The sequence below is a fragment of the Tasmannia lanceolata genome, unplaced genomic scaffold (assembly GCF_043159265.1).
Source record: "Tasmannia lanceolata isolate RefF3 unplaced genomic scaffold, GAP_Taslan_0.1 ptg000005l, whole genome shotgun sequence".
Taxonomy (NCBI): domain Eukaryota; kingdom Viridiplantae; phylum Streptophyta; class Magnoliopsida; order Canellales; family Winteraceae; genus Tasmannia; species Tasmannia lanceolata.
This window is the reverse complement of record NW_027518682.1, coordinates 1,424,403-1,452,120: the sequence shown is the minus strand read 5'-3', so window position 1 is coordinate 1,452,120 and position 27,718 is coordinate 1,424,403. Positions and strand designations below refer to the sequence as shown.

Below are 27,718 nucleotides of genomic sequence, written 5' to 3'. Positions count from 1 at the left end.
TCCAAGTATACATACGATGTCCAATCAGGCTTCTCTCTATACACAGAGAGAGAGACAGAGAGTTAGAGAGGGACAGGTCAAGATAAACATGGTAATATCCAAACAAAGAGGCTGGTAGACCACGAAAACATGAAAACAACGCACAAATAACATGAAAAACATGAAAACCCAAGAAATCATGAAAACATGAAAACATGAAAAGAATATGTAAACCCTATTCAAGTAGAAAAGAATGGCCATACGTGGAGCTATGTTTATCAACCAAGAAGAAACAAGTAATGGTGTTTTTTTCCAAAAGACTATGGCTGCTATTCACGTTGGATGAGATACCAAGGTATCCAACAATGGTTGTTTTTCACGTTGGAAGTTGGTGGGGGAAGAAGAAAGAAAAAGAGAAGGTGGTAGGTCAAATAGCTTAGGGATTAGAGCTTATAAAGTTGGTGGGAAAAAGTAAGGGATATATTTGTCCTAAAGGCCTATTTTCGTACCCTGACAGCCCTTTTTTTATAAATTTGAAATGACTACCCTTTTTTCACAATATAATGAAAACTTTGCATTTTTCTAATAATTTTTCCTTGAATTAAATGAATAAGATAATAGAAGATTGGGATTAGCTAGCCAATTTCGCGGAAAGCCATTTCCGGGCTGGATTTTGCATGTGAGAAGAGCCACCTAGTTCAATAAGACAAAATCTGCCAAAGAGTCAACCTGCGTGGGATGTTCTCACATGAATTAAACATTAATAAGACAGAATCTGCCCACGGATTCCATTGGTTCGATTACCCAACTCCCAACTAGGCTCCCGACAAACCCAACTCAGCATGACGGCTATTTTTTAAAATAAAAAAGGAGTCCACGAAATAGAGCCGTTAGGGTTTTTTCCTTCAACTCGACTCTAAAGAAGAAAACGATTCGTGTATAAAAGCAAAGCATACCCCACAAATTCATACATACAGTGAACTGAGAAAAGCTCTATCTTCTCCAAACGATCTTGAAAAGACCCATCAATCATCTCTCTCTCTCTCTCTCTCTCTCTCTCTCTCTCTCTCTCTCTCTCTCTCTCTCTCTCTCACACACACACACACACACACGCACACACATTGTCATTTGCAATTTTATTTTTCGATTGCTTTCATATTAGAAGGCTATTATCACTCGTCTTTTATTTTCGTGGAATCTTATTTTCTTTTGTTGCTCTGTTTTTGCAGGATTTTTTGTTTCTATTTCTCTCTGCTAATATCATGGATCCAGGATCTTTCTCGTCTTCAATCTCTTCAAACAAGACGCAATCTCGAATCCCTCTTCAAGAACACATAATTCCAAAGCACCCACTTTCCCGGCAATACGTATGTTGATATACTCTTTCTTGTATCTTGGGATAGTTTCTCCACATATTTTCCTTTTGGGTTCTGTTATTATTTTTTAGCAAATTCTTTCTTTCCATAATCCCTTCTTTTATGGGCAATAAACATCAGTTTACATGGTTTTTAAATATTTTCTTTTTGGGTTCTGTTGTTTAATTTCCCTACATTTTTTTTCTTTCTTGAATCCCCTCTTTCATTTTATGGGTTTTGTTTACTCTAACCTTCAAGATACACTCTGTGAAGAGTTTTTAAACAATTTCTTCCATGGGTTCTGTTCTAATTTTCCTATAAGTTCTTTGTGAATTAGGCCTTTTTTCCCATTCTTTCTATATTGTTATTTTGATATTATATTTAAGAATATGGTAGAATCTCGTTTCTTTGATTTGAAGGGGATTGATTCTCTTTTCTATTTGTCTTTTCTTCTTCGAATTCTGATAATTGTTTGAAAATCGCAGGGTGATAGATTCATCCCAGAAAGATCTGCAATGGATTTAGACATGGCCCATTACTTGTTAATGGAAGCAAGGAAAGAGAAAGAGAACAAAGTAGTTGGTTCTCCTTCGAAAGAGGCTTACAGAAAGCAATTGGCTGAAACTTTGAGGATGAACAGAACCAGAATACTTGCTTTCAAGAGCAAACCTCCATCGCCAGTTGAAAGCATATTCCAAGAAGCCTACTCCGACAATATTCCTCTCCATCAAACCAAATTCTCAAAATCTAATAGATACATTTCACAAGTGAGTTTTCTTTTGCTTCTTTTTTATTCTTTGATGTCTCTTGGTCTTGTGTGTGAAAAACAACCAATTACTCCAAAAGCTTAACGTGAAACAACCAATTATTCCAAAAGCTTAAGCCGTTGGAGAAGGCGTTATTTAACATTATTTAATCATTTATACTTCAACATTGTGCTGTTAGACTTGTTGTTATGTAATCAAGTTATACTTCAACACTCGAGGTGTTAGAGTCGGTGTTATTTAATCATTTATACTTCAACATTGTGCTTCTTTTATTCATGGTTTTCTATTTTTCTTTTCTTTTTTTCGTTTGTGAGGAGGAGGTGGGTTCTTGTTTTTTTAAGTGATCTTCCTTTTATGATCTTACAGTCTGCAGAGAGGACACTAGATGCCCCAGAGATTGTAGATGACTACTATTTAAACTTGCTGGATTGGAGTAGCAGCAATATCTTAGCGATCACCCTTGGAAATACGGTCTACTTGTGGGATGCTTCAGACGGGTCTACAACGGAGCTTGTGACTGTGGATGAAGAGAATGGTCCTGTTACCAGTGTGAGTTGGGCTCCTGATGGACAATATATTGCTGTGGGCTTGAACAGTTCTGAAGTCCAGCTGTGGGACTCGACTGCTAATCGAAAGGTATGCGTTTTTGCATTCCCATCTTCTTAGTAATTCTCCAATGAGTAGATGTTCTGTTTTTAGCAGTAGTTTTATGTTAACAACAAACCCTGTTTTTATACAGCTGATGATTATATCGCTGAGGTTAATAGTATTCTTTCATTTGCTTGTGTTTCTACAGCTGAGAACTCTGCAAGGCGGACACCGTTCCCGTGTCGGGTCTCTTTGTTGGAACAATCACATCCTAACGACAGGTGGAATGGACGCCTTGATAATTAACAATGATGTCAGAATAAGATCACACATTGTTGAAACATATAGAGGGCATGAACAAGAGGTTTGCGGGCTAAAGTGGTCGGGTTCGGGCCAACAATTAGCGAGTGGAGGGAATGATAACCTCCTTCACATATGGGACAGATCAATGGCTTCTTCGAATTCTCCTACTCAGTGGCTTCACAGATTGGAAGATCACACCGCGGCTGTGAAGGCACTTGCTTGGTGTCCCTTCCAGAGCAATCTGCTTGCTTCAGGTGGGGGTACTGGAGATAGGTCTATTAAGTTTTGGAACACTCACACAGGTGCATGTTTGAATTCAGTTGATACTGGCTCACAAGTCTGCTCTTTGCTATGGAGCAAGAATGAGAGGGAATTGTTGAGCTCTCATGGATTCACTCAAAATCAACTCACTTTGTGGAAGTACCCCTCAATGGTTAAGATTACAGAACTTACTGGCCATACATCTAGAGTTCTCTTCATGGCTCAGGTATCAACACATACATATAATATATGAAATTTTGAGATGATAGAGATGGATTTCTTTATTTGTCTTGGTTTTTTATTGTTCTTAACTTTTTTATTGAATTCTTTTCAGAGCCCAGATGGATGCACAGTAGCCTCTGCAGCAAGGGATGAGACTTTGAGATTTTGGAATGTCTTTGGAACTCCAGAAGTGGTCCCCACCAAGTCAATGGCCAAAACTGCAACTGCTGCATGGCCATTTGCAAACTTAAACCACATCAGATGAAGACTTTAAGAGATGGGTTTTTTTTTGTTGTGGGTCAGGGTGAATTTTAAAGGTAACCCATTTAAGTTCTTTTTGTTTTTTCTTTGACTTTTGATTAATTTCCATTTTAAGGCAAGCTACTGTTTTCAGTGTGTTCAATTCAGTTGGTGTTGGAATGTTTCACTGTGCTCATGTAGAGGATCAACCTTTCGTGGCGCCCCTCGTGATGAGCACCAGTTGGAGATGAAAAGAGAAAGAAGGCTTGGGGTTTATATGTACATGTGTATATGTGTGTTGTAAAGAAAGAGAAAGACTTGGAAGATCCTCACATATACACATATGTGTATATGTGTATATGTGTGTTGTAAAGAAAGAGAAAGACTTGGAAGATCCTCAAGCCTAATTTAGGTGGGTCGAGTGATATGTGTCGTATTGTTGTGCCAGTTTGGAGATGAAAAGAAAAAAGGGAGAGGGGGGTTGGTTTGTATGTATAATGTAACAACTGGAAATTTTTGGGGTTTTATTTAAAAATATTTTCACGCCAAAAAATTTATGATACGGAGTGTATTAAATTAACCTAGTTAATATGTTTCATAAAAAGGGTTTCAAGGGGTATTTTTGGCACTTTATAAAAAGTCAGTGGAGGCTTTAATTTTTTATTTTTGGTGGGACCCTGCAATTTAACTGTATAAACCATATCCCTTCTTAACCGACCCTCTTGTTTATGTCTTGTAAAACAAAAACAAAAAAATTGATATTTCCACCCCAAATTTAAATTAAAGTGGGTGTGTCAAGAATGCCCAAGCAAGATTTTTACACTAGGCATAAGTGAAGGGGCATTCTTGGCATATAAAGTTAAGTTGAGAAATAACTTTTATGATTGGAGGCCTCAAAAAGTTTGCCGTAATTCAATCCCTTAAAAATAGCAAATCAAATCTTAGCCAAAATTCTTACGCCTCTAATATTGGGAAAATATTACTAATTTCCAAATATCATGGGACGTCCCTCCTTTTTCTCCTAATTAATTGCCGCCCACTCCAAATTGGAGTGGGAACGGCAATTAAATTCACCATTTGGGCGTCCCGTGGCCCCTAGTTATATACATGTTTAGATAACTATGATTCTTTTGCAAAGATTTACAAAAAAAAAAAGGGACTAAAAGATCTAACCTTATAAAGAAGGAAAGCCAATAAGAGGAATTAAAGGAAGATTGTAAAAGTGGAGAATTACAAATCTCTACAAACTATTTTGGGCGTGTATACTTTCCCAAGTGGGGACGTGTGCATTTATGCTACCTCATACTTCCTTAAAATATTTTATGTGCCACCTTCAATCTTGCAATCAAAGATTTTCTTTTGTTAACCTTTTAATTTTCCTTGGTGGATCAATTGGAAGCATGGTAAGTAAAAATAGAAAACTTATGTAAATAGGGATTTCTTGGGTAGGAAATCCAATTTCATAAATTAAGAAGTCTTCCTCTTTTTCTCTCCCTCTTGTGAACGTGTATTGCATCCTTCCTATTCCCAGCAAATTTTTGGAGAGAGAGAGAGAGGTGTTCGGCCATTAAAAGAAAAAGGAGAAGAGAAGTTCATGTTGATTCTTTGACTACAAGTAAGTGCTCAGTAAACTAATCATTCTTTTCTTCAAATAGGCTTATGTAACAAAAATAAAATAAAATAAAATAATGGGATTTCTAAAACCTTCTTACAAAGCCCATATCTTATCTCCTTGAGTTATAATTTGTCTTTTTCGGAACAAGACTATATACAGATAAATGGCAAATGAATTAATGTTCAAAAGAAATTAAGAAAACTTTTTGAGCACACATATTAGATAAAAGCCAAAGATTTTAGTTCCAAGATTTGTGCCTTGCCAATGTCAAATAAATCTGTAAAATTTTTAGTAATCGGCATTGGTATGCCAAACGAAATGTTATTGATAGTTTTCTTTTTATATCTACGCTTTCAACTGAAATTTTAATACATTATGTACATCCAGTGCTTTTGTATTACGAGTTAGCACAGTATTTATATAAATGTGCATATAATGTGGGATTTTATTTTTCATTTCGTTTCGTCAGTAATATATATTAACTTTGAAAATTTTCTTCGTAACAGTATTATTGTGTAGAAAATAGGTACATAGAAACTTTAAAATTTTCATGTCAATATCATGCGATGAACTTCATCATTTTCTCTAAAATACTGGAGGTTATCTAGTGCAAAATTTTTAGTACCTTAGACGGTACTATTATACGTATAAATTATTGAAAATTTTGTTTTATATATATATATATAAACAGTTAGATGTCCTCTAATAAGTTTTTTTTTTAAATCAGTACTTTCATATTAAGTTAAGGAAATTTCTTATATTTTAGTTCGATCAGTGTTTTTAATATCAAGTTATTTTGATATCTATGATCGTTATATTAGTAGTAAAGGGTTGGAAATCGATGGCTAAATTAACACCTTAAATATAAGTAATCACTTATTCAAATAAATCGAGAATATTGGAGTAAAGAGAACTAGGTGCCTAACTTAGGATGAGATTTAGCGATTTAATGAAAAGCTTAGTTGTGTATGCGGTTCCATGATCCTAGGATTTGTGCTTCTCTGATTCTGGTTAGAAGCGGCTTCGAATTTCCCAAGTTCTGACGACAAGGCAAGTTTTGGTTACTCACTTAATAATGTTTTTAATGTTGATGTGATTTTATTATTCTATTTTTCATAATAATGAAATGAATAATTTAGCATGTGTAATAAGAGTGGATTGTTCTAGGCATGTTATTCCGATTTCAATTATTTAATGCTTGGAATTGGATAATGATTGGAAAATTGAGATATGGATTGTAAAAGAAAGGCTTTATTGGAAAATAATTATACACATATTTAGGATTGGGAATAATGGGAGGGAGGACTAAGGAGAACCCTTAGATCCAACCTTGGGCGGAAAGCCAAAAGCCAATCAGTCCGAGAGCGTACGACAGCTGGTGGGCGATGCATTGGAAGGAACCCTTGTGGTGAACCGATTGAAATCCTAAAGTGGATCACGTTCCATTAGGGAACGGAGGGTCCTTGATGGTCAATGATCACCGGCCAGGCTAGAAAGCCACCGCAGTACATGAGGAGAAAATCAATGGAAACTGTCGCATGATCATTGGGGAAAAGGAGAGATCATTTAAAGTTTCACACGTGCATTGCATTTTACAATTATTTGTTTTAGTTATAAGTTGATAATAAGACTGCTACAGTTCATGTTTTATTATTGTTCCATTGTTGTAGAAAATATTATCGTGAAATGCATGTCGCTTAATTTCATTATTCAGAGAGTTTCCTTCACTTGCTTCTAACCCTCATATCCTACAGGAATGGTAGGTGAAGAGGAGGGAGCTTTTGTGAATGAAGACATTTGATGAGACCAATGCGGGCATTTGGGGTGCTAGAGTCATAGAGTACGGATTGACATCATGGTCACTTCCGTGGTTTTGGTTTATTTGGATTTAGGATTTATTATTTTGGTTATTTAGACTTTGGATTTAATTATGTTAGTGGGTCTCAAATTTGGAGACATTTTTCTTATTGTTAGTTGTTTACAAGAATAATGATGATGGGAAGGTTTTCGTTTATTTAGTTTTAATTAATCGCTTCCGCTATTTGTTATCCGTTCTTAAAAAAATAAAAAAAATAAAAAAAATCAATGGTTTTGGTAGCGACCTCAGGCAATGGAAGCCGGTTCGTTACAATATGTATATGTATATGTTTGTTGTACCGATTTGGAGATGAAAAGAGAAAGGGGAGAGGGGGGTTGGTTTGTATGTATATGTGTGTTTATATATGTATGTGTTGGAGAGAGAGAGAGAGAGAGAGAGAGAGAGAGAGAGAGAGAGAGAGAAGCTTAGAAGATCCTCAAGCCGGGTGGAGGGGGGAGTGATGGGGTTTATATGTATATGTGTGTTGTAAAGAAAGAGAAAGACTTGGAAGATCCTCAAGCCTAATTAGGTATGGATCAATTACCAATGGGGAACAAAAATTAGGTGGAATTATCAACAAGACCCATGCTTTTCAGAAATTATCAACGAGGGACAAAAGAGGTCTTGTCATTAACAGCTGGACAATAATGCCCTTTTCTTAAGCAACACGTTTTGCTTTTTCACTTTTCCCTCTTCTCTCATCTTTCCCTCTCTTTTTTTTACTTTTTCATTTTCAACTTTGTTTTTTTACCTTACCAGTCATCTTCTTCATCATTTAGCCACCATTGGAGGTGGGAAAACTCGAAAATTTGAAACGTGAGTTCATTCCCATCTATCTCTCAATATCTAGGTTTTTTTTTCATTTGTTTTAGGGTTTTGCATTTCTCTTTCTCCCTTTCAATGGAGGATGAGGAAGATGAATTGTACGGTAGAAAGAAAAAAACGTGAAAATGAACGAGTGAAAAAAAAACAGGAAGTAAAAACGTGTTCATAAGGGACTTGATAAGCCCATTCGGAATTTGGTAACCCCATTTTGATACTAGATAACCCCGACTCCAGAGACTTGAAAACCCCCTTCCAAAACTCCAGTACCCTTGGGCAATTTTAAGGGACTTGATAAGCCCATTCGGAATTTGGTAACCCCATTTTGATACTGGATAACCCCGACTCCAGAGACTTGAAAACCCCCTTCCAAAACTCCAGTACCCTTGGGCAATTTTAAGGGACTTGATAAGCCTATTTGGAATTTGGTAACCCCATTTTGATACTGGATAACCCCAACTCCAGAGACTTGAAAACCCCCTTTCAAAACTCCAGTACCCTTGGGTAATTTTAAGGGACTTGATAAGCCCATTCGTAAATTGGTAACCCCATTTTGATACTAGATAACCCCAATCCCAAATACTTGAAAATTCCTTTTCAAAACTCTAGTGCCCTCGGCCAATTTTCAGGGACTTGATAAGCCCATTCGGATATTGGTAACCCCATTTTGATACTTGATAACCCCAATCCTAGAGACTTGAAAACCTCCTTCCAAAACTTCAGTACCCTCGGCCAATTTTCAAGGACTTGATAAGCCCATTCAGAAATTGGTAACCCCATTTTTTATACTAGATAACCCCAATCCCAGAGAATTGAAAACCCCCTTCCAAAACTCTAGTACCCTTGGCCAATTTTCAGGGACTTGATCACCCCATTCAGAAATTAGTAAGCCCATTCTCTATACTAGATAACCCCATTCCTAGAGACTTGAAAACCCTCTTCCAAAACTCCAGTACTCTCTGCCAATTTTCAAGCACTTGATAAGCCCATTCGGAAATTGGTAACCCTACTTTTGAGAGTTACTAACCCCCTTCCAGAGAGTTGATAAACCCCCTGCTTATAGCAACTCTTCTAATGACATTACAATTCTGCTCATGATAGAAATAACAAAAGAAATGGATGTTGTTTTCATTAAATGTGCTTCATGTATTACATCCCAATTTGTGTATTACAAAAAAAAAAAAAAAATTAAGTAAATCAAAAAATTTGTAGCCATCCATTCATGTATTACATCAACTCTTTCTTATACTATTACATCACTTGTCTTCCAAAAAAGTGAGTGAAGCCATCCATGCATTATCTCCAGAACTCACCCTAAAAGAAATAGCTTAAACTCTAAACAAGATAAATCAGAAACAGAGGAATGAAAAATAGTGCAAAACCCTAAAAAAAACAACATAAATACAAAGAGATTGATGGTAAGAACTCAACATTCAAGTTTTTAAGATTTGCCAACAACAATGGTGGCTAAACAAGGAGGAAGATGACTGGTAGGGTAAAAAGTAAAAAATGTGATAATGGAAAAGTAAAAGAAGAGGGAAGAAGGAAAAACCAAGGTCAAAACGTATTGTAAATGCCAAAGGGCATTTTCGTCCAGCTTTTACTGACAAGACCTCTTTTGTCCCCCATTGATAATTTTTGAAAAGCATGGGTCCTGTTGATAATTTTGCCTAATGTTTGTCCTCCATTGGTAATTAGTCCATTAGGTATTGTTGTATATATGACCACCAGTTTGGAGATGAAAAGAGAAAGGGGAGAGGGGGGTTGGTTTGTATGTATATGTGTTTTATATATATATATATATATATATATATATATATATATATATATATATATATATATATATATAGAGAGAGAGAGAGAGAGAGAGAGAAAAGTGTAGCTACACATACGTGTAGCTAACTTAGCTACACCGACGGCTTAAAATACAGTGGGCCCCACATTGTTTGGGTGATGCAAACCATTCATTTGATGGGCCCTCACATAGATAGGGTGTGCCCAAAAAATCAGCTCCATAGGATCATCCCAACCCTACGATTGTAGAGGCAAAAATGGACGCGTAAAAACCTTCACAAATCTGTCCATTTTTTCCAGCTCAATAGTTTGAAGGGTGGGGATGATCCTATGGAGCTGATTTTTTGGGCACACCCTATCAATGTGAGGGTCTATCAAATGAATGGTTTGGATCACCCAAACAATGTGGGCCCACTGTATTTTAAGCCGTTGGTGTAGCTAAGTTAGCTACACGTATGTGTAGCTTCACTTAACTCATATATATATATATATATATATATATGTGTGTGTGTGTGTGTGTGTGTGTGTGTGTGTGTGTGTGTTGTAAAGAAAAAGAAAGAGAAATAGAAAGAGAAGCTTAGAAGATCCTCAAGCCTGATTAGATACTGGGTCGAGAGGAACTTTTGTAATTTCCCTCTTTTTTTATTAGTGAATCTGATTTTGAACCGTGGTTTTTTTTTCCCTTCACCTCGAAGGGTTTTCCACGTAAAAATTGTTGTGTGCCTTTTTTACTAGTTTTTATTACCTGTCAATGGTGTCGGTGACAATGATGATTATTTCTTCTCTTTTCTTACCATTCACGAGAATAGAAATTCAGAAAAATCATCTTAAAGAGAGAAAGGTGGTCTCTGAGCTCCCCAGTCGGAACCAACTTTAACCCCAACAATTCAGAAAAAAGGATCCTCTGAGCAGCTCCCAGTCGAACAATTTAAACCATTGGATTGGTTCAATAAACCCCAATTAATTAAGAGAGTTGAACCCCAATTAATTAAGAGAGAAAGCTCAGTGAGAAGCGCAGTCATAAGATTCAAACTGAACGACAAAATTGATATGTATTGACTTTGCCTACAAAATCTATTGTTCTCTGAAAACAATTTATTTTTTGAAAGATTGTTACTCAGAAAACATAATTGAACTGAGGTAAGATCTCTTAAATTTCCATCAGAAAAAAAGCCCAAATTTCCATCATAAGATTCAAGTGATAATCCAAGAAGATTGGAAATTTGCCAAGAGGAAATGCTGTTGTAAACAGAGAAAAGTTCTATAGCAATTCATCAGACGTCAAACTTGTCCCCAAACACGGTTGTGCAATTTACGTACACACAACATGTCTCCCTTGCTCTCTTTCAACATGCAAAACCCCGCCATTGAATTGAGGCGTAAGACGTCAATACACTGAAAAGTAATCAGATACAAAACATCTATTCCATTCATACACCACATTAAACTGAGGGGCAATGATATTTTCACTCCCCCTACATTAAAAGGGCATTCTCTCCCCTTTTTAACGTGATTTGATGTCAAAAAGCGTTCATGAGGGGAGCAAATGCGTACTGCAGGGGGGGGGGTGAAAATATCATCGCCCTAAACTGAGGTATAAGATCTCTTCAATAAATAGAAACAGTCCAACTGATCTCTCATGTGATCTCTCTCCAGTAATCTCACTAGATAGAAAGCAAAAAAGATGATGAGAAGATCTCAAGTAATTACAAAAGATTGTGTATGATGCTCCTATACAGATGATTCCATGGCTATATTATGAAAGCCCAAGTAAACATAGCCCAAAAGATTTCCCCCCTGGATACGGTGAAAAGTGTCTCATGGGAATTGCTGTCTGATGTAAGTATCTTCAGGAACAAAAACAGGTTGAGTTCCCTGAGGCGGCGGCGGCGGCGGTGGTGGGAACTGCGGGCGTGCCATTGCAATACCTTGATTGTTTTGTGGACCCCATGGATCTGTGTTCTTAGCGGAGAACAAAGTCAGGTAATAAATGATTCCAAGCGAAACACTTGCGAGGGACAATATTGACCCTCCAGAAAAAACTCCAGCCTTGACCACGAAACAGTAGTTACCAAAGTACATCTGTTCTTCACCACGTTGATCATTCAGTGCAGCACCCATCAGCAGCAACAGAAATGCTACTACAAATGTAATCCTGAATGATGAAGAAAAGAGGTAATGAATGATGAAGAAAAGAGGTTATGAATCTAATGCATGACAACAATACAATCCATTTAACTATAAGACCTAAGAAAAGGGTGCAGATCATAGAGCAATATAAGCCTTGCTTTTCTCATGCAAGTTAACTATGAAAGAAATTGGAATCTAAAACAGACCATTGGCATAAAGAAACTAAGAACCTGGGTAAGAGTTTTTATATGGTGAATTCGTGGGCAAGTGTGTAGCAAGATAAATAAATAAATATATAATATACAGAGGAGCCGGCGATCTAAACGACTCATTTGTTGTACCCAGACATAGATATGTCGTATCCCCAAAATCTTCTCTATGGGGTGATCCTACCCCTCTGCGAGTCAGGGCCCAACAAATGAATGGTTTAGATCACCCCAAAAAATGATCTACCATCTATTCTTGCCAACAAATGAATGGTTTAGATCGCCCCAAAAAAAATGATCTACCATGTATTCTTGCCTGTTTTTTGTTTTTTTAAACTAATGGCAGGTATTCTTACCTGTTAGCAGAAAAAAAAAACACAGGTGCTCTACCATTTCTTCACTTGATAGAATGGAAACGCCATTCACAAATCCTCATTATGATGCGTATAGACCTGCACAATTACTTCCTAGTGCTAAAATTTCAGTAAAATTTGATTCTCATGGCAAGAAATGCCACACTTGGGGTTTAATTCATGTGCCAAAAATCTGAAGTACTCAATCATTATATGGAATAACACGGTGAAAACTTACTTTCAACACATCAACTGAATGCAGTTGATTTGGTTTGCAGTGTTGATGAAGCTCGGTTATTGTAAATGTTTTGTTTGACTGGTTTATCAACTCAGATTTCAAAGCAAATGTTTGATCCGCATCAACTCTAGCAGCAGACAATGGCAATCAGTCTCAACATTTAACACTCGAACAACTTGCTATGTTTTCCTTCTCCATGACGTGGTATATTCCTGCCCAAATTGACACAAAACCAGGATTGGCAGCATCATCAGAGCATATGAGCTTTCAGGAAAGCCAAAACTCCCATGACACGATCTCTTTCCTAAATTGGACTTTATAATCCTTTGTATTTGAGAGGTCCTAGTGGAGGTTTTCTTGGAAGCTACATTAACTGGTGAGCTAAAATGATGGCACAATATATTAACGGTAACCTATACTGGTGTACCTTTCAACAAATCTTAAAGTACATTTCACATACTTTACTAGCTCACCCAAGTCAACAAAAAGAGTGAGTTTGCTCAACTAGAAGGTTAATGTTCCTACCAACAGTCACTCTTCTACAAAAAGCATCTAGAGGATATACTCTTTTGAGATACAATTCCCATGTTTGATATTTCCACCTATGTGAATGCCGTGCAGAAAAGCAGAAGCTGAAAAGGAACAGACTCATGACAGACATGATGGGCATATCCTTTCCTGCTCATTTGATATTATAAAACAGATCCAGGGCTTTATTATGCAACGTAATCAAATTAGCACATCAAAGTAGTAAAATGGAACGGCAAATCAACAAAAAATAAATACATGTTTGAGATACAATTCTCACGCTTGATATTTCAAACTAAATGTCAAGAACATCATGCAGAAAAGCAGAAGCTGAAAGAGAATGCACTCATCACAGAAGTGATTTCCTTTTTTCTGCTCATTTGATATTATAGATCAGATCCAGGTGATTGTTATGCAACATTTATCAGATTAGCTCACCAAAAACTGTGAAGTGGAAAGGCAAAAGTACATTTAACTTCATATAAGATCAATACATGTTTATGCAGACATGTATAAAACTACCTCTTTATCACAATTGCACTAAATAAGCAGTGTAAATGCTAAAAGACAACAAATTTTAAGTATCATAAAATTTCTAAACAGCATCTATACGAGATCATCCAATTTCTTAGTATGTGTGTACTTCTTTCACGGTCATAATAACAGCAATCACAAGGTTGAAAATGAATATTTAAAGTTGTCCCCCTTTCAGTTCATCAGTTTTCCATAATCGGTTAAGAAAGAGCATATAAAAGGTTATGATATCAACAAAGATCAAATGAGGTAAAACCGGCCTCCATTTCCAAGGTACTAGTGTTCACAGTTTTTATACGGTGCCCGACTGTCAAGAAAAGAATGGAATCTGATAGAAAGACAGTCTCTCTTGTCAAGAGCTTCACTCATGAATTTCACACATTCACAAAATGTGTGCACACAGACATGACTTGTTATATGTTTATTATTTGCATTTCATTTCATTTCATTATGCAAGGGATGTCAGATCGGCATGGGACCAATAATACCTCGTAAGCGTAACTCTGTGGTATTGACATAGAGTTGGAGTCCTTAAAGGAGAGACTGATCATTGTACTTTCTTATACTTCATTACATTATACTTGTTTATTGCCTTTACTATTCTAGACATGCGTGAGAATGCATGCCACTAGGATTTCGATGTGATTAAGCCATTATGGATGGTTTTGTTGCTTATGTGATGGTTTATAAGTATGTATTTGTGCTAATTCTAGCATTTCCCCCAAGTTTGAACTTCAAATTTCATCATTTGCATATGTTTTTTAAAGGATTAAAAAATTCATCATTTGCATATGTTGTCATACGTTTCCATGATTTTACAAGATTTCCACTGAAATCGAAATGTTTCCGTTTCCGTGCCGACCAAAAACGGAATTTAAAACCTTGCATAGCGAGAAGGGGATGATATTTCCATCTCCCTTTTTTGTCATTTCACCCCCTTCTGTTGTCTTTTCTATCGGCCAGAGTAGTTTTTCTAAAATGACTAAAATGTCATTTCCACTTCTATCAACTCATTTCCTTTTTCGTTTTTCATGTTCTTCCCGTCACCGCTGCCACTCCATTGCTGTCCTCTGGCCCCTTCCACTAATCAGAAAGGTGCTGAGATGTTGCGTCACGACCCTGCCGCTAGAAATCCGGTACCGGAAACTACTCAAAGCAATCAATGACAAAAAGCCTCCGGCAATCCACGGAATTAGCCCAAACGAGTGTGTGCAAACAAATCAAGAGTGTTGGGAAATAAAGAAAGAAAATAACAAACCAAGAGACACAAGAGATTTGCATGGTTCGGCACTTTAGCCTACTCCATGAGCAATCCAGCAAGTAAAATTCACTATCAATGATGAGAAATTACAACAAGGGTGAAAAACACTTACCTCTCCAACGATGGTGAAAAACCCCACCAACACCCTCTTCTTGCAACCCAAGCGACAAAAAAAAAACCCAACTCCCTCTTACAATGTTTTCACAACCCTAAAAACACTATAAGAGAACCCAACAAGCTTGGTTCAAAGGCCTTTGTAGACACCCAATTTTGTCAAGGCGGTACTAATGATAGGTGTCGTGAGAAAGAACCTTATGACGAGTCCCAGAGCACCAGTTCGGTTTCTCTCAATCTCTCTTTAGGGTATTTTCAGAAGAAAATGATTTCTGAAAGCTGCTTTTTACAACCGGAAAGCCTGTTTTTACGCAACACCTGCCTTTTCGACAAACCAAAAGCCTATCTTTAGACATCACCCACCTTTTATGGCATCAACCGGTACGCCCGTTTGCACACGACATCTTAATCGGTAAGTTAACTTTGAGTCGAAAACTTCCGTTTTCACCCAAAGGACACTGTGTTTCTCGAAAGCGAGCGATATTAGGTTCATTGAAAAATCCTAAGAACGAGGAATCCAACGGATCTGAGCCCGTGTAAATCGAAATTCAATCGGATGAGTTACGGACATTCGAAACTTATCGATAAAAGACAAAAAATCATATTTTTCGAGAACGGAGAAAAGACGAAACATCGCTCCTTTCGAGAGAAGATGTCACCCAGGTGACATCACCTGGGTGACACCAAATTTCGCCCCTGGCAAAATTTGGTCGAAATGACCAGCAAATACCGCCCCCCCCCCCCCCCCCCCCCCATAAATAGGGAGGGGGTAAGGTGTTTTTCATCTCTTATCTCTCTCTCCCCCCCCCTTTTTTGTGTTATATACACCCCCCTTCTGTGTATTTCCAGCCCAAATACCCCTCTGAATTCCAAAAACCCTAGTTTCTTTGCTTTTAGAAGAGAGAAAGTAGAGAAACTCTACGTAGCTCACACCGGGCGTCAGCATTCTGCCGAAATTCCGAATGTTCTGAGCGACATCCTTCATTCAGTGCCGTTGTTCTACCGAATTTCGCAGAACTACTAGTTATTTTTCGATAGTAGCGCCGTTGTTCTGCCGAAGTTTCGACAACTTCAGAGCTTTCTAAGCCACATAGCGCCGTTACGCTGCCGAAATCTCAACGATTTCGGAGCCCCCGCTTCCGTATTGCGCCTTTACGCTACCGATTTCTCCGTAAATTCTGATAAATTTACATTTACTTATCAGCTTTATGTAATTTCCTTTACAAAGTAAGGTACGAGGTGGTGACATTATAAGATCTCCGGCTCACATTGCCCTCAGAACTTATGGTATAAATCCCTCTACCTTTCTTTTACTTTCTGCATTTTTCTTTACGAAGTAAGGTACGAGGTGGTGACATCATAAGATCTCCGACTCACATTGCCCTCAGAACTTATGATATAAATTCTTCAACCTTTCTTTTACTTTCCGCACTGTCTTTTCCGTTAGATTAGTTAAGCTAATTGGGATCAGTTGCGAGATCTTTCGGGACTCATTCTACAACATACGATCTCAACCAGGATAACTACCACTTATTTTCAGTATTTTTGTAAATTCACTTTATTTACATCCAGGAATTAAGTATAATCTAATAAAGGATAAAAAGATAAGCTATCCTGTTTAAATCCTTCGAAAAATGCCAAATCAAGTCAAGAGACCGGATTAATCCAGGCAAGAGAGGTGCTTAACACCGTCCCCGATTATAACCATAACCCTTACCCAGATATCTGTAACGACCATGCCTTAAAGCAAACAGAGCAAAATACAAGGTTCTAGGCCCAGAGCAAAAGAACCCCTTTGGTTACTGTTCCTCCAATGAAACTCAGGTAACACTCCCATTTTCAATTGAAGAACAGGCACAGGTCCTAAGCCCTAACCTAGGTGCCGACTCTGAGTTTCTCTTTCTTGCGAAGTTAGAACCCGGTCCCGAGTCCACAAGAAACGCAGATCAAACTACACTCCCACAGAACCCGATATGGTGATCCCCTGCCGTCCTGCGCGCGAGAGAAAAAAACCGGCTCCCACAGCCTTGCAAGAGAAGAAGAAGAAGAAGAAGAAACCTTGGAGAGAGAAAAACCCTTTTCTTGTGTAGAGAAAAGCTCTTAACCTACTTCTTTAGAATAATACCCCAACTAAAGATAAAACTCTCTTTAATAGACTTTTAACACATTCCAAGAATGACACTCCTTAAAGAAGTAATCCCCAAGTGATATAATATCACAAATCCAACATGAGAGACCGAGAGAGGGTGCGAGGTGAGCCCTAACAAGCACCCATGGCCATGCACTGGCTGAGTTACCTGACTCAGTTACAGATAGGGTCCATTTAACAGTGTGGTAACAGAAAAAGTATCAATATAAATATAAATAAATATATATATATATATATATATATATATATATATATATATATCTATATATATCTGTTTGTATGTGCTTGTATAAGATGCTACTAAGAAATGATGTAGGTAACTATGTATGATAAGAATGGGAGATAATAAATCGTTGAAGCATTAATCAGATCCCCAATGAGCACTTTCAACAATAAGAGAGAAAAAAAACAGAGAGAGAGAGAGAGAGAGGCCTATAAGTTGTACATTAAAACAATGCTCTCGTGTACTTAAAATAAAGCATCAACTTATAGTCTAAGAGATAATTACCAGGATACAACAAAGCACGCCAATGCCACCGTCCAATTGGAGCTCGATGGATGAGGGTGTTTCTTGCAACAAAAGCACCCAGCTGCAGTGTTAATAATTATTTGAGCCACCATAAGAGCCACTGCCGCAGTTAATCCAAGTCCCAAAGCTGGGCTTCTTGGGTACGTACACGTTTCATTAGTTAACTTAACATCAGTAACCTGCAGCAGGATTCATAATGCAATAATGACTCAGCCCATGGTTACCACCCTATAAGCCATATATACAATTTTTTAATGACAAAATCTTCATCTGAGCAGGTACAAAAAACAGCAAAATGTGTACTCCAATGTATCTCAGAAATTGATAAAAATTTCAAGTCTAGCTTTGTTCAAACAATTCAGATGTTTTGGACAATGATTAAAACTCGAACTCATACACGGACTTGCCCGGTGGACTGTGCAAGTCAACTCAACTGAACCAGTGATTGAAATGTTAACTAGGTTGAGCAAGTTTTTCACTGTTTATTTAACTGCGCCGAGCCAGACAAGTTTTTCATTCATCATGGTCTGTGCGAGTCAACTCAGTGAGTCAGTAATTGACTTATTAACTAGGCCAAGACAAACAAGTTTTCCATTCGCCAGGCTGAGTTTTCATAGAACTACAAGGGTTTTTACGGTTTTTTTTTTTTTTTTTTTTTTTGCGAATTACTATAGGCCAAAACCAGGTCAACTCCAATAAGACAACGACTTACCAATCGAATTTTTAATGTTGGTTGTAGATTATGAATTATGCCATATGTAATCCGAATGATAAAATAAGGAGCACTATATATATATATATATATATATATATATATATATATATATAGAGAGAGAGAGAGAGAGAGGTTCCTGCGCTCGAGTGTAGGAAACAAGGGTGGGGCCACATTGTTGGCGTGATCCTAAGCATTCATTTGAAAGGCTCCATCATGGATGAGGTGTGTACCAAAAATCAGCTTCATTGGATCATCATAGGATGTCTCCGTTTGTAGGAGTGAAAATGGACATATAATGCTTGTCCATTAATCTGCCCATTTTTTCACCCCACAAATGGACACCCTAAGATGATCCAATGAAACTGATTTTTTGTGGACATCCTATCCATGAAAGGTCCTTCCAAATGAATGCTTTGGATCCCCCCAACAATGTGGGCCCACCCTTGTTTCCTGCACTCGAGCGCAGAATCCCTTTTCTCATATATATATATATATATATATATATATATATATATATATATAGGGATTTGCTAGGGTCCATCGCAAAAGGCATTTCGCGGATGGTCTGTCGCATGTCATGCCAGATTGCCAGCCACCTAGACAACAACTTTTTTCTCCATTCACGAGGTGGGTGCTCTGATATGTGACAGATCAGCCGCGAAATGCCTTTTGTGATGGAAGCTAGCAATTCCCATATATATATATATATATATATATATATATATATAGAGAGAGAGAGAGAGAGAGAGAGGGAGAGGAAATGGTTTCTGCGCTTGAGCGCAAATAAGCTTATCTGCGCTTGAGCACAGAAATAGGGAGGGCATTGGGGGGTGATCCAAACCATTCATGTGGAAGGTCCCATCATGGATGGGGAGCCTACCAAAAATCATCTCCATTGGATCACCATAGGGTGTCCATTTGTGGGGCCAAAAATGGACATATACTATTTGTCCACAAATCTGTCCATTTTTTGCCCCACAAATAGACACCCTAAGGTGATCCAATGGAGCTGATTTTTGGTGGACACCCTACCCATGAAAGGGCCCATCAAATGAATGCTTTGGATCCCACCCAAAATGTGGCCCCATCCTGTTTCTGCGCTCGGTTTATGTGCCCGAGCGCAGAAATATATGAGAAAACGGTTCCTACACATATGTGTAGATAAGTTATCTACACACTAGCTTAAAATACAGTGGGGGCCACATTATTTGGGTGATCCAAACCATTCATATTTAAGGCCCTCACATAGATAGGGTGTCCACAAAAAATCAGATCCATAGGATCATCCTAACCATTCGAACTATGGAGGCAAAAAATGGACTAATTTGTGAAGGTTTAAAGACATCCATTTTACCTCCACAAATCGTAGGGTTGGGATGATCCTATGGATCTGATTTTTTGTAGACACCCTATCTATGTGAGGGTCTTTAAAATGGATGGATTGGATCACCCAAACAATGTGGGCCCCCACTTTATTTTAAGCTAGTGTGTAGAGAACTCTCTACACATATGTGTAGGAACCGTTTTCTCTCTCTCTCTCTCTCTCTCTCTCTCTCTCTCTCTCTCTCTCTCTCTATATATATATATATATATATATATATATATATATAAAGAGAGAGAGAGAGAGAGGAAAAGGATTGTACACTCGAGCGTACCAAGCTTATGGTACGCTCGAGTACCCAATCACATGGGTCCCACATTTTTTGTGGTGATCCAAAGCATTCATTTGCAAGGCCCTATCATAGATAGGGTGTGTACCAAAAATCAGCTCCATTGAATCATCCTAACCCCTCCAAAAGTGGAGGGCAAAAATTGGCAGATTTGTGGACACACATTGTCTGTCCATTTTGACCTCCACAAATGGATGGGTTAGGATGATCATATGGAGCTGATTTTTGGTACACACCCCATCTATGTAAGGGCCTTTCAAATGAATGCTTTGGATCATCCTAACAAAGTGGGCCCACATGTGATTGGGCACTCGAGCGTACAATCCTTTCCCTCATATATATATATATATATATATATATATATATATATATATATATATGAGGAAAGTGTTGGTGAGCTTAAGCTCACCAAACTTATGGTGAGCTTAAGCGCCCCAATCACATGGGTCCCACATTTTCTGTGGTGATCCAAACCATTCATTTGCAAGGCCCTATCATAGATAGGGTGTGTACCAAAAATCAGCTCCATAGGATCATCCTAACCCCTCCATTTGTGGAGGACAAAAATGGGCAGATTTGTGGACAAATAATGTCTGTCCATTTTGACCTCCACAAATGGATGGGTTAGGATGATCCTATGTAGCTGATTTTTGGTACACACCCCATCTATGTAAGGGCCTTTCAAATGAATGCTTTGGATCATCATAACAAAGTTGGCCCCAATGTGATTGGGCGCTTAAGCTCACCATAAGTTTGGTGAGCTTAAGCTCACCAACACTTTCCTCTCTCTCTCTCTCTCTCTCTCTCTCTCTCTCTCTCTCTCTCTCTATATATATATATATATATATATATATATATATGTGAGAAAAATGTTCCTGTGCAGCTGCGCAGGGAGCTCCCTGCGCTTAAGTGGCTTATAAAGCCTCCCATTGGTCACTTTTTGTGGACCCGCTATACAAACCAATGGGAGGCTTTTTAAGCCACTTAAACGCAGGGAAGCTCCCTGCACAGGAACACCTCTCTCTCTCTCTCTCTCTCTCTCTCTCTCTCTCTCTCTCTCTCTATATATATATATATATATATATATATATATATATATATATATATATATATATATATATATATATTCAGCTATCTTTTAAACCTTTAATAGTGTCATCAAATATTCCATACAGAAGAGGTAAACATGTAGTGTGAGAATGGACAATAAGCACATCCAGACACAAAAGAAGTTTGTCATACATGTGATACACTTTTGGCAAATAAATAGTAGATTTTCGTGTTGGGAAGCATGAAGCACGTGCATTGCTGCATGGTAATGTTCATTGCTAACTCAGAGATTTAATGAACAATTACAAGTGGAGAACAATAACGGAAGAAACAATCAATAATGTGATCTTATCTCATTCTGGGATCCGCACCATTCAAAAGAAAAAACTCATTTCTGGATCCTAGACTGTCTTCTTAGACTATAGAGGGTTAACAAGCTTACGTAGTCATAAGCAACTTAGGAAAGCTGACATCTAGCTAAACTTCCATACGATACAATAACACAAAATAAATCTACTATTAAATAGAACACCTACAATACTCAACTCAACTCAACTAAGCCTTTGTCCCAAACTAGTTGGGGTCGGCCAATGAATCCTTTAATAATTCCATATACTTCTCTCAAATATGGGGTATGTGCTAGATAGTTATCTCTATAGATGCTAAATGCATTTGCTTATGAAAAAGGGCAAAAAGTAACAATGGTTTTTACTATTCCTCAATTTGCATCTGTTAACAACATTCATGTAATTGTCAATAAACATGACTCCAAGAATGCTTGCATTTAACACTTCTTGATTCTACCAGAACTTATATAGGAACTAGTAAAAATGATTCAATTCATTGGAATGGATTTGTTTGTAAATGGTGATCCCTTTTCAACTTAGGACATTGATTCCGCCATTATTAGTGATTAATGAGGCAACAATCCTTCATAACATCCCAATATGGGGACGCTTTTTCAACATTAGTGTTGAGAAATCTGCCGGGCAAAATCCGATCCAATTGGGCGTAAAGAAATGAAACAGTAGAAAGAAATAAACCACAACACCGAGATTTTACATGGTTCGGCCAAGATGCCTACATCCACGTGCAAGTACACAATCTCCCACTATGAGAAACAAAAAATACAAAAATTACAATGGGATTAACACAAAACCCGCAAATTGCAACCCTTTCCCTTCATTCTCAACCAAGACCGTACACAAGAGAAACCAAGAGGGAAAAAAACTTCTCTATTACCAACCACTAGAAAAAACCAAGAAGAAAACACTCTATTTTTTCTCTCACACTTGTTTTATCTCCCCCACAACAAGACAAAACCATACATATGAGCACCCTCACATTTCCTCTCTTCTCTCTACAAGGTATATTACATAACTTATATACCTAGGTTTCCTAAACCTACTCTCTCTCTCTCTCTCTGTCATATTAGGAAATAAATAAAAAGGGGAAGTCTCCTATTTTCATAGGAAACAAGACAGTTGTCCCAACAATTTGGAAGTAGTGATACAAGGGTACAGAATCTCCTTAAACTCAAAGTGAAGAAGACTTGGGTATAACCGTATAACCACTTCCCCTTTTGCCAAGTTATTGTGGAAACAAAATCTCCTTAAATTCGTAAAAACAGACAGATAAAGAAGGAACATGATACCTTATGACCTAATTCTAGACCACTACTTTTTGTAGTAGATTTCTGTCAAATGCCTAAGGTAAGGTAACAAAATATCATTCATAGCAAGCAAACAGATAAAGAAGGAGCATGATACATTACGACCTAATTCCAGACCCTTACTTTTGTAGCAGCTTTCTGGCAAATAGTTTGCAATGAAGCGTCAAACAAAGCCAAGGTTATTCAGAAGTGGTCTATCCCTCCGGCTGGCTTCTTTAAGTTAAATTTTGATGGCGCAAGTTTTGGGAATCCTGGTCTGTCAGGATTTGATGGTCTTCTCAGGGATGATTCCGGCCAGGTGGTTTGGCCTTATTCAGGTCCGTGTGGCTTTACAGACTCCAATGAGGCAGAAGTCAAAGCTGCGTTTTCTGGGATCCTTCATCTGGATAAAGAAATTTTAGATAAAGTAATAGTAGAAGGAGATTCTTCCAATGTGATTAGATGGATTTCGGGTTCTGCTCCCTCCCCTTGGCGGTTTCTAAGCTTGGTTGAGGAAATTTCTGATTGGGTGATGGATTCATCTGCCTCCTTCGTGCATGTTAGGACGTCAGCCAATTGTGAAGCTGATGTTTTGGCAAAGGCTGGTATAGATAGAGTTGTTCTGGAGTGGTTTGATTACATGCCTCCTTAATTGTATTTTTTCTTCCTTTTTCTTTTTTCTTTCTCTTTTCCTGTTCGTGTATTCTTTGGGGACCTTCTCGGTTCCTTCTTTAATATATATAGCCATTTCAAAAAAAAAAAAAAAATGTGGTGACATCTTAACAATCCGCATTGGGGAAGGGCAAATAGTTAACATATTCACCAGAAACCAGCGGAAGAATGAATGGAACCTGAATTCTCGGAATGAGTCATATACCTAGACCTGAGCATTGACAAATCAGAAACAGATCACTTGAATGAGATATGAATTTGAGGACAAAATTTTCATGAAGTTCTCAATTATAAGATTGCTTGTAATATAAAGATATTTGACCATGCTTAGGCAAGTAATAGACTTCCAATAGATTATTGTTTAAAAGAGGACATGGTTGAATCAAATGAATGCCTCAATCCTGGCTGAAAATTAACAATTCGCCCCTTCTCTCTTACATTGCATGGTTGATATTTTTTTATTTTTTTTTAATGTTAGCAAATTTCATTCCTAAAAGATGACCAAGAAAGTCATCACCAAAAGTACAAAAGAACGTAAATGCATACAAGAGAGGAAAAAGTCATGGCGGCAGAAAATCAAACAACGTCAAGTCTTGCTTATCTACTCCTTCCCTAGCCAATCGATCTGTAACACTATTAGCTGATCTTCTAACATGCAAGAACATGATCAACGAGCCTTCAATTTTATCCTGAATTTCGTCGAAGAAGTGGGCAAATCTCCAAGGGGGAACAAGAGAACCCCTAAGCCACCGGATTGTATTAAGAGAATCACCCTCTACCAAAACCCTGTCAAGGTCCTCCCTTGCCAAGCTTTTTATCCCTTGGTGTACACAATTTGCTTCCTTAATTCTTCTTATTTTTTCTTTTTTGTTTTTGATAGGCAAACAAAAACCGAACTGTGAGTACAAGGTATACAGTTGAGGCCACCACCGCTAGAGCAGAACCTGAAGCTACACCGTCGATTTCTAACCGAAAAATATAACATGGCTGATTTCCTATGAAGAGTAGGAGGTCCCACAATAATACATGGCTATGGTTTAGCATTAAAGCCTTATTGAGCTGTATGAACATCCATAATTCGAGAAACACCAAGCTTCCACATCGTCAGCACATGGTCCTCAAGCATCGAACACAATAGCCCCGTGAATAGCAGCCTAGTAAAGTCCTGAGAAACTTTTTATCTTATTTAACACAAAAATTAACAAGTGTCAAGTGATCAAGAATCAATTGATTTTTGTACAACTATCTTCATAGCGCATGAGTTGAGTTGTATCTTCATAGCGTATGAATGAAAAAATTATTAACCTGACTTACTAAAACAACACGAATCACATTGAATGCAGTATGTTAAAGAAGACCTGCAAAACCAGCTTTCCTCAAATCAAACGACAATTAATATGAGGAATGTTAACCCTTTTTTGTTAATTGCTGGCCAGGATGAACAAATCAAGTGGAAATGTCCAACAATCCAATAAACTCCTGAATAAAGGAAGGCCAAATAAATATAAGTGCATCAAACCAAAAGAGCAACTGAAATAGACAGTGACCGCCCAAAAGACAAAGCAAATACTAGATGGCGCTACAAGCCTACATTGATAATTAAACAAGAAAAAGAATTGTCCCCCAACATCAAGTGAAATCCGAGCTCTATAGTCCAATAAAAGATTCAACAGAAAAGTCATCCACAAGACCACAGATATGTTCTACAACCAATTTCTTCCACAAGATAAAAAGTAAATACCATGTAAAAGGGACCCTTCCAATCAAAAAGGGACTACTACAGATGCCCCCAATTAAATCTAGGCCAAAATGACTAAAATCCATATTACAAAAATTGAAAGATCATAAAAGAAAGGCAGACCCTGCAAAGAAAAAACGAAATCTCCATTGAAATGTACAAAAAAGAACGGTCAGAAACACTCCTAACATTAACCATTGAAAAATCTCCATTCAAAGTCTAAAACCCATATATCCAAATAAAAGACAACTGAAGACGTAAACAAAACATATTTCTAAAGAAACCCATTCAAGAAAATAACACAAAAAAAGATATACCTTGACCCTTGTGGCCTCTGCAGCAAAACCCAAAGCAGCGGCCAAGAGCCCTAGAAAAGCCACAGAACCACAGACCAGGAGAACCTTCCTCTCCATCTATCTCTCTGTTTTTCTTACTGCAACGACTGTACAAGGTAACCTACTAGTTTCTACTTTCTAGTATGATGGTGACAGGGCAGAGTGTCAATTCGAAAAGGGGAAGCCACTGATATTTGCACGACCAATTTTATAAATGCACTAGCTCGCTGTCATTTTCTACATAACCAGCTGTCAATCGATACACATGGTAGTGCAGATATCAGTAGCCAAGGTAAAAGGTAAAAGAAGCCAGGCATGCAATTGAGGTAGACCGACCGATCTTTACGCACCGCAAGATACTGATGACAGAAAATAGAAAGGACCAATTACCGATGGGGAACAAAAATTAGGCGGAATTATCAGCCAGACCCATGCTTTTCAGAAATTATCAACGAGGGACAAAAGAGGTCTTGTCATTAAAAGCCGGACGAAAATGCAATTTTCTTAAGCAACACGTTTTGTTTTTTCACATTTCCCTCTTTTCTCTTCTTTCCCTCTTTTTTTTACTTTTTTATTTTCAACTTTGTTTTTTTTTTTACCTTACCAGTCATCTTCTTCATCATTTAGCCACCATTGGAAGCGGGAAAGCTCGAAAACTTGAAACGTGAGCTCATCCCCCATCTATCTCTCTATATCCAGGTTTTGTTTTTCGTTTGTTTTAGGATTTTGCAATTTCTCTTTCTCCCTTTCAATGGAAGATGAGGAAGATGAATCGTAGGGTAGAAAGAAAAAAATTGTGAAAATGAAAGAGTGAAAAAAAAACATTAAGTAAAAACGTGTTCATAAGGGACTTGATAAGCTCATTCAGAATTTGGTAACCCCATTTTGATATAGGATAACCCCAACCCCAAAGACTTGAAAACCCCCTTCCAAAACTCCACTACCCTCGACCAATTATAAGGGACTTGATAAGCCCATTCGTAAATTGGTAACCCCATTTGATACTAGATAACCCCAATCCAAAATACTTGAAAACCCCCTTCCAAAACTCTAGTACCCTCTGCCAATTTTCAAGAACTTGATAAGCCCATTTAGAAATTGGTAACCCCATTTTGATACTTGATAACCCCAATCCCAGAGACTTGAAAACCCCATTCGAAAACTCCAGTACTCTCGGCCAATTCTCAAGGACTTGATAAGCCCATTCGGAAATTGGTAACCCCATTTTTTATACTAGATAACCCCAATCCCAGAGACTTGAAAATTCCCTTCCAGAGAGTTGATAAACCCCTTCTGCTACAAAATCTCCTGCCTATAGCAACTCTTTTAATGGCATTACAATTATGCTCATGATAGAAATAACAAAAGAAATGGATATTGTTTTCATTAAATGTGCTTCATGTATTACATCCCAATTTGTGTAGGGGTGTAAACGAGCCGAGCCGAGCCCTCAAAAGCTCGGCTCTGGCTCGAACCAGGCTCGGGCTCGGCCAGGCTCGCGAGCCTTACCGAGCTCGGGTTATATTAAGGTCACACCCCTCATCTTCCCTGGACAGCCCTATCTAGCGTAATTTGACTACTTTTTTTACACTTGGGGGTGGTCCAAGTAACAAATGGGGTCTAAAAATGAAGTGACATATTTTGCCTCCCCCTTTCACTCCCTGGACAACCCTTTTAGTGTATATATTAATATATAATATATATATTTAAATATATTAAATTCTTAACGAGCCGAGCCGAGCCGGGCTTGTTAAGCTTAACGAGCCGAGCCCGATTTAGGCCAGGCTCGGCTCGTTAAGGATTCGAGCCGAGCTCGAGCGAGCCCGAGCCAAAATTGACACCCTTACATTTGTGTATTACAAAAAATAAAAATAAAATTAAGTAAATCAAAAAATATGTAGCCATCCATTCATGTATTACATTAACTTTTTCTTATACAACCAGTTGTCTTCCAAAAAAGTGAGTGAAGTCATCCATGCATTATCTCCAGAACACAACCTAAAATACAAACCGCTTAAATCCTAGACAAGATAGATCAGAA

The 27,718-nt window shown here is 37.8% G+C and overlaps 2 protein-coding genes across 4 annotated transcripts; one reads left to right on the top strand and one right to left on the bottom strand.

Annotated features, from left to right (window-relative positions):
- Positions 1-1,031: 1,031 nt before the first annotated feature.
- LOC143876452 (cell division cycle 20.2, cofactor of APC complex-like) lies at positions 1,032-4,279 on the top strand. Of its 3 annotated transcripts, none has more exons than XR_013250387.1 (6): positions 1,032-1,346; positions 1,820-2,101; positions 2,468-2,737; positions 2,898-3,479; positions 3,588-3,792; positions 3,917-4,279. XR_013250387.1 is itself a non-coding variant. In XM_077378146.1 (5 exons), exons 1-5 carry the CDS (start codon positions 1,242-1,244, stop codon positions 3,738-3,740), a joined length of 1,392 nt encoding a protein of 463 aa, XP_077234261.1. In that variant the 5' UTR covers positions 1,032-1,241; the 3' UTR covers positions 3,741-4,279. The 3 variants fall into 3 exon arrangements, 1 of the variants encoding a protein (XP_077234261.1); XR_013250388.1 differs by having other exon boundaries at positions 3,870-4,279; XM_077378146.1 differs by having other exon boundaries at positions 3,588-4,279.
- A 7,174-nt stretch (positions 4,280-11,453) lies between these two features.
- LOC143877021 (transmembrane protein, putative (DUF1218)) lies at positions 11,454-25,817 on the bottom strand. Its single transcript, XM_077378724.1, has 3 exons — positions 25,660-25,817; positions 17,826-18,025; positions 11,454-11,959 (listed from the first exon to the last, which is right to left on the bottom strand). Exons 1-3 carry the CDS (start codon positions 25,753-25,755, stop codon positions 11,623-11,625), a joined length of 633 nt encoding a protein of 210 aa, XP_077234839.1. The 5' UTR covers positions 25,756-25,817; the 3' UTR covers positions 11,454-11,622.
- Positions 25,818-27,718: the final 1,901 nt, after the last annotated feature.

Excerpts from the sequence above, each read along its gene's own strand:
- LOC143876452 (XM_077378146.1), top strand. The coding sequence starts at position 1,242 with ATGGATCCAGGATCTTTCTCGTCTTCAATCTCTTCAAACAAGACGCAA. Across the intron at positions 2,102-2,467 it reads CTAATAGATACATTTCACAA|TCTGCAGAGAGGACACTAGA; the intron begins GTGAGTTTTCTT and ends ATGATCTTACAG. Across the intron at positions 3,480-3,587 it reads GAGTTCTCTTCATGGCTCAG|AGCCCAGATGGATGCACAGT; the intron begins GTATCAACACAT and ends AATTCTTTTCAG.
- LOC143877021 (XM_077378724.1), bottom strand. The coding sequence starts at position 25,755 with ATGGAGAGGAAGGTTCTCCTGGTCTGTGGTTCTGTGGCTTTTCTAGGG. Across the intron at positions 18,026-25,659 it reads CAGAGGCCACAAGGGTCAAG|GTTACTGATGTTAAGTTAAC; the intron begins GTATATCTTTTT and ends ATCCTGCTGCAG. Across the intron at positions 11,960-17,825 it reads GCGTGCTTTGTTGTATCCTG|GATTACATTTGTAGTAGCAT; the intron begins GTAATTATCTCT and ends TTCATCATTCAG.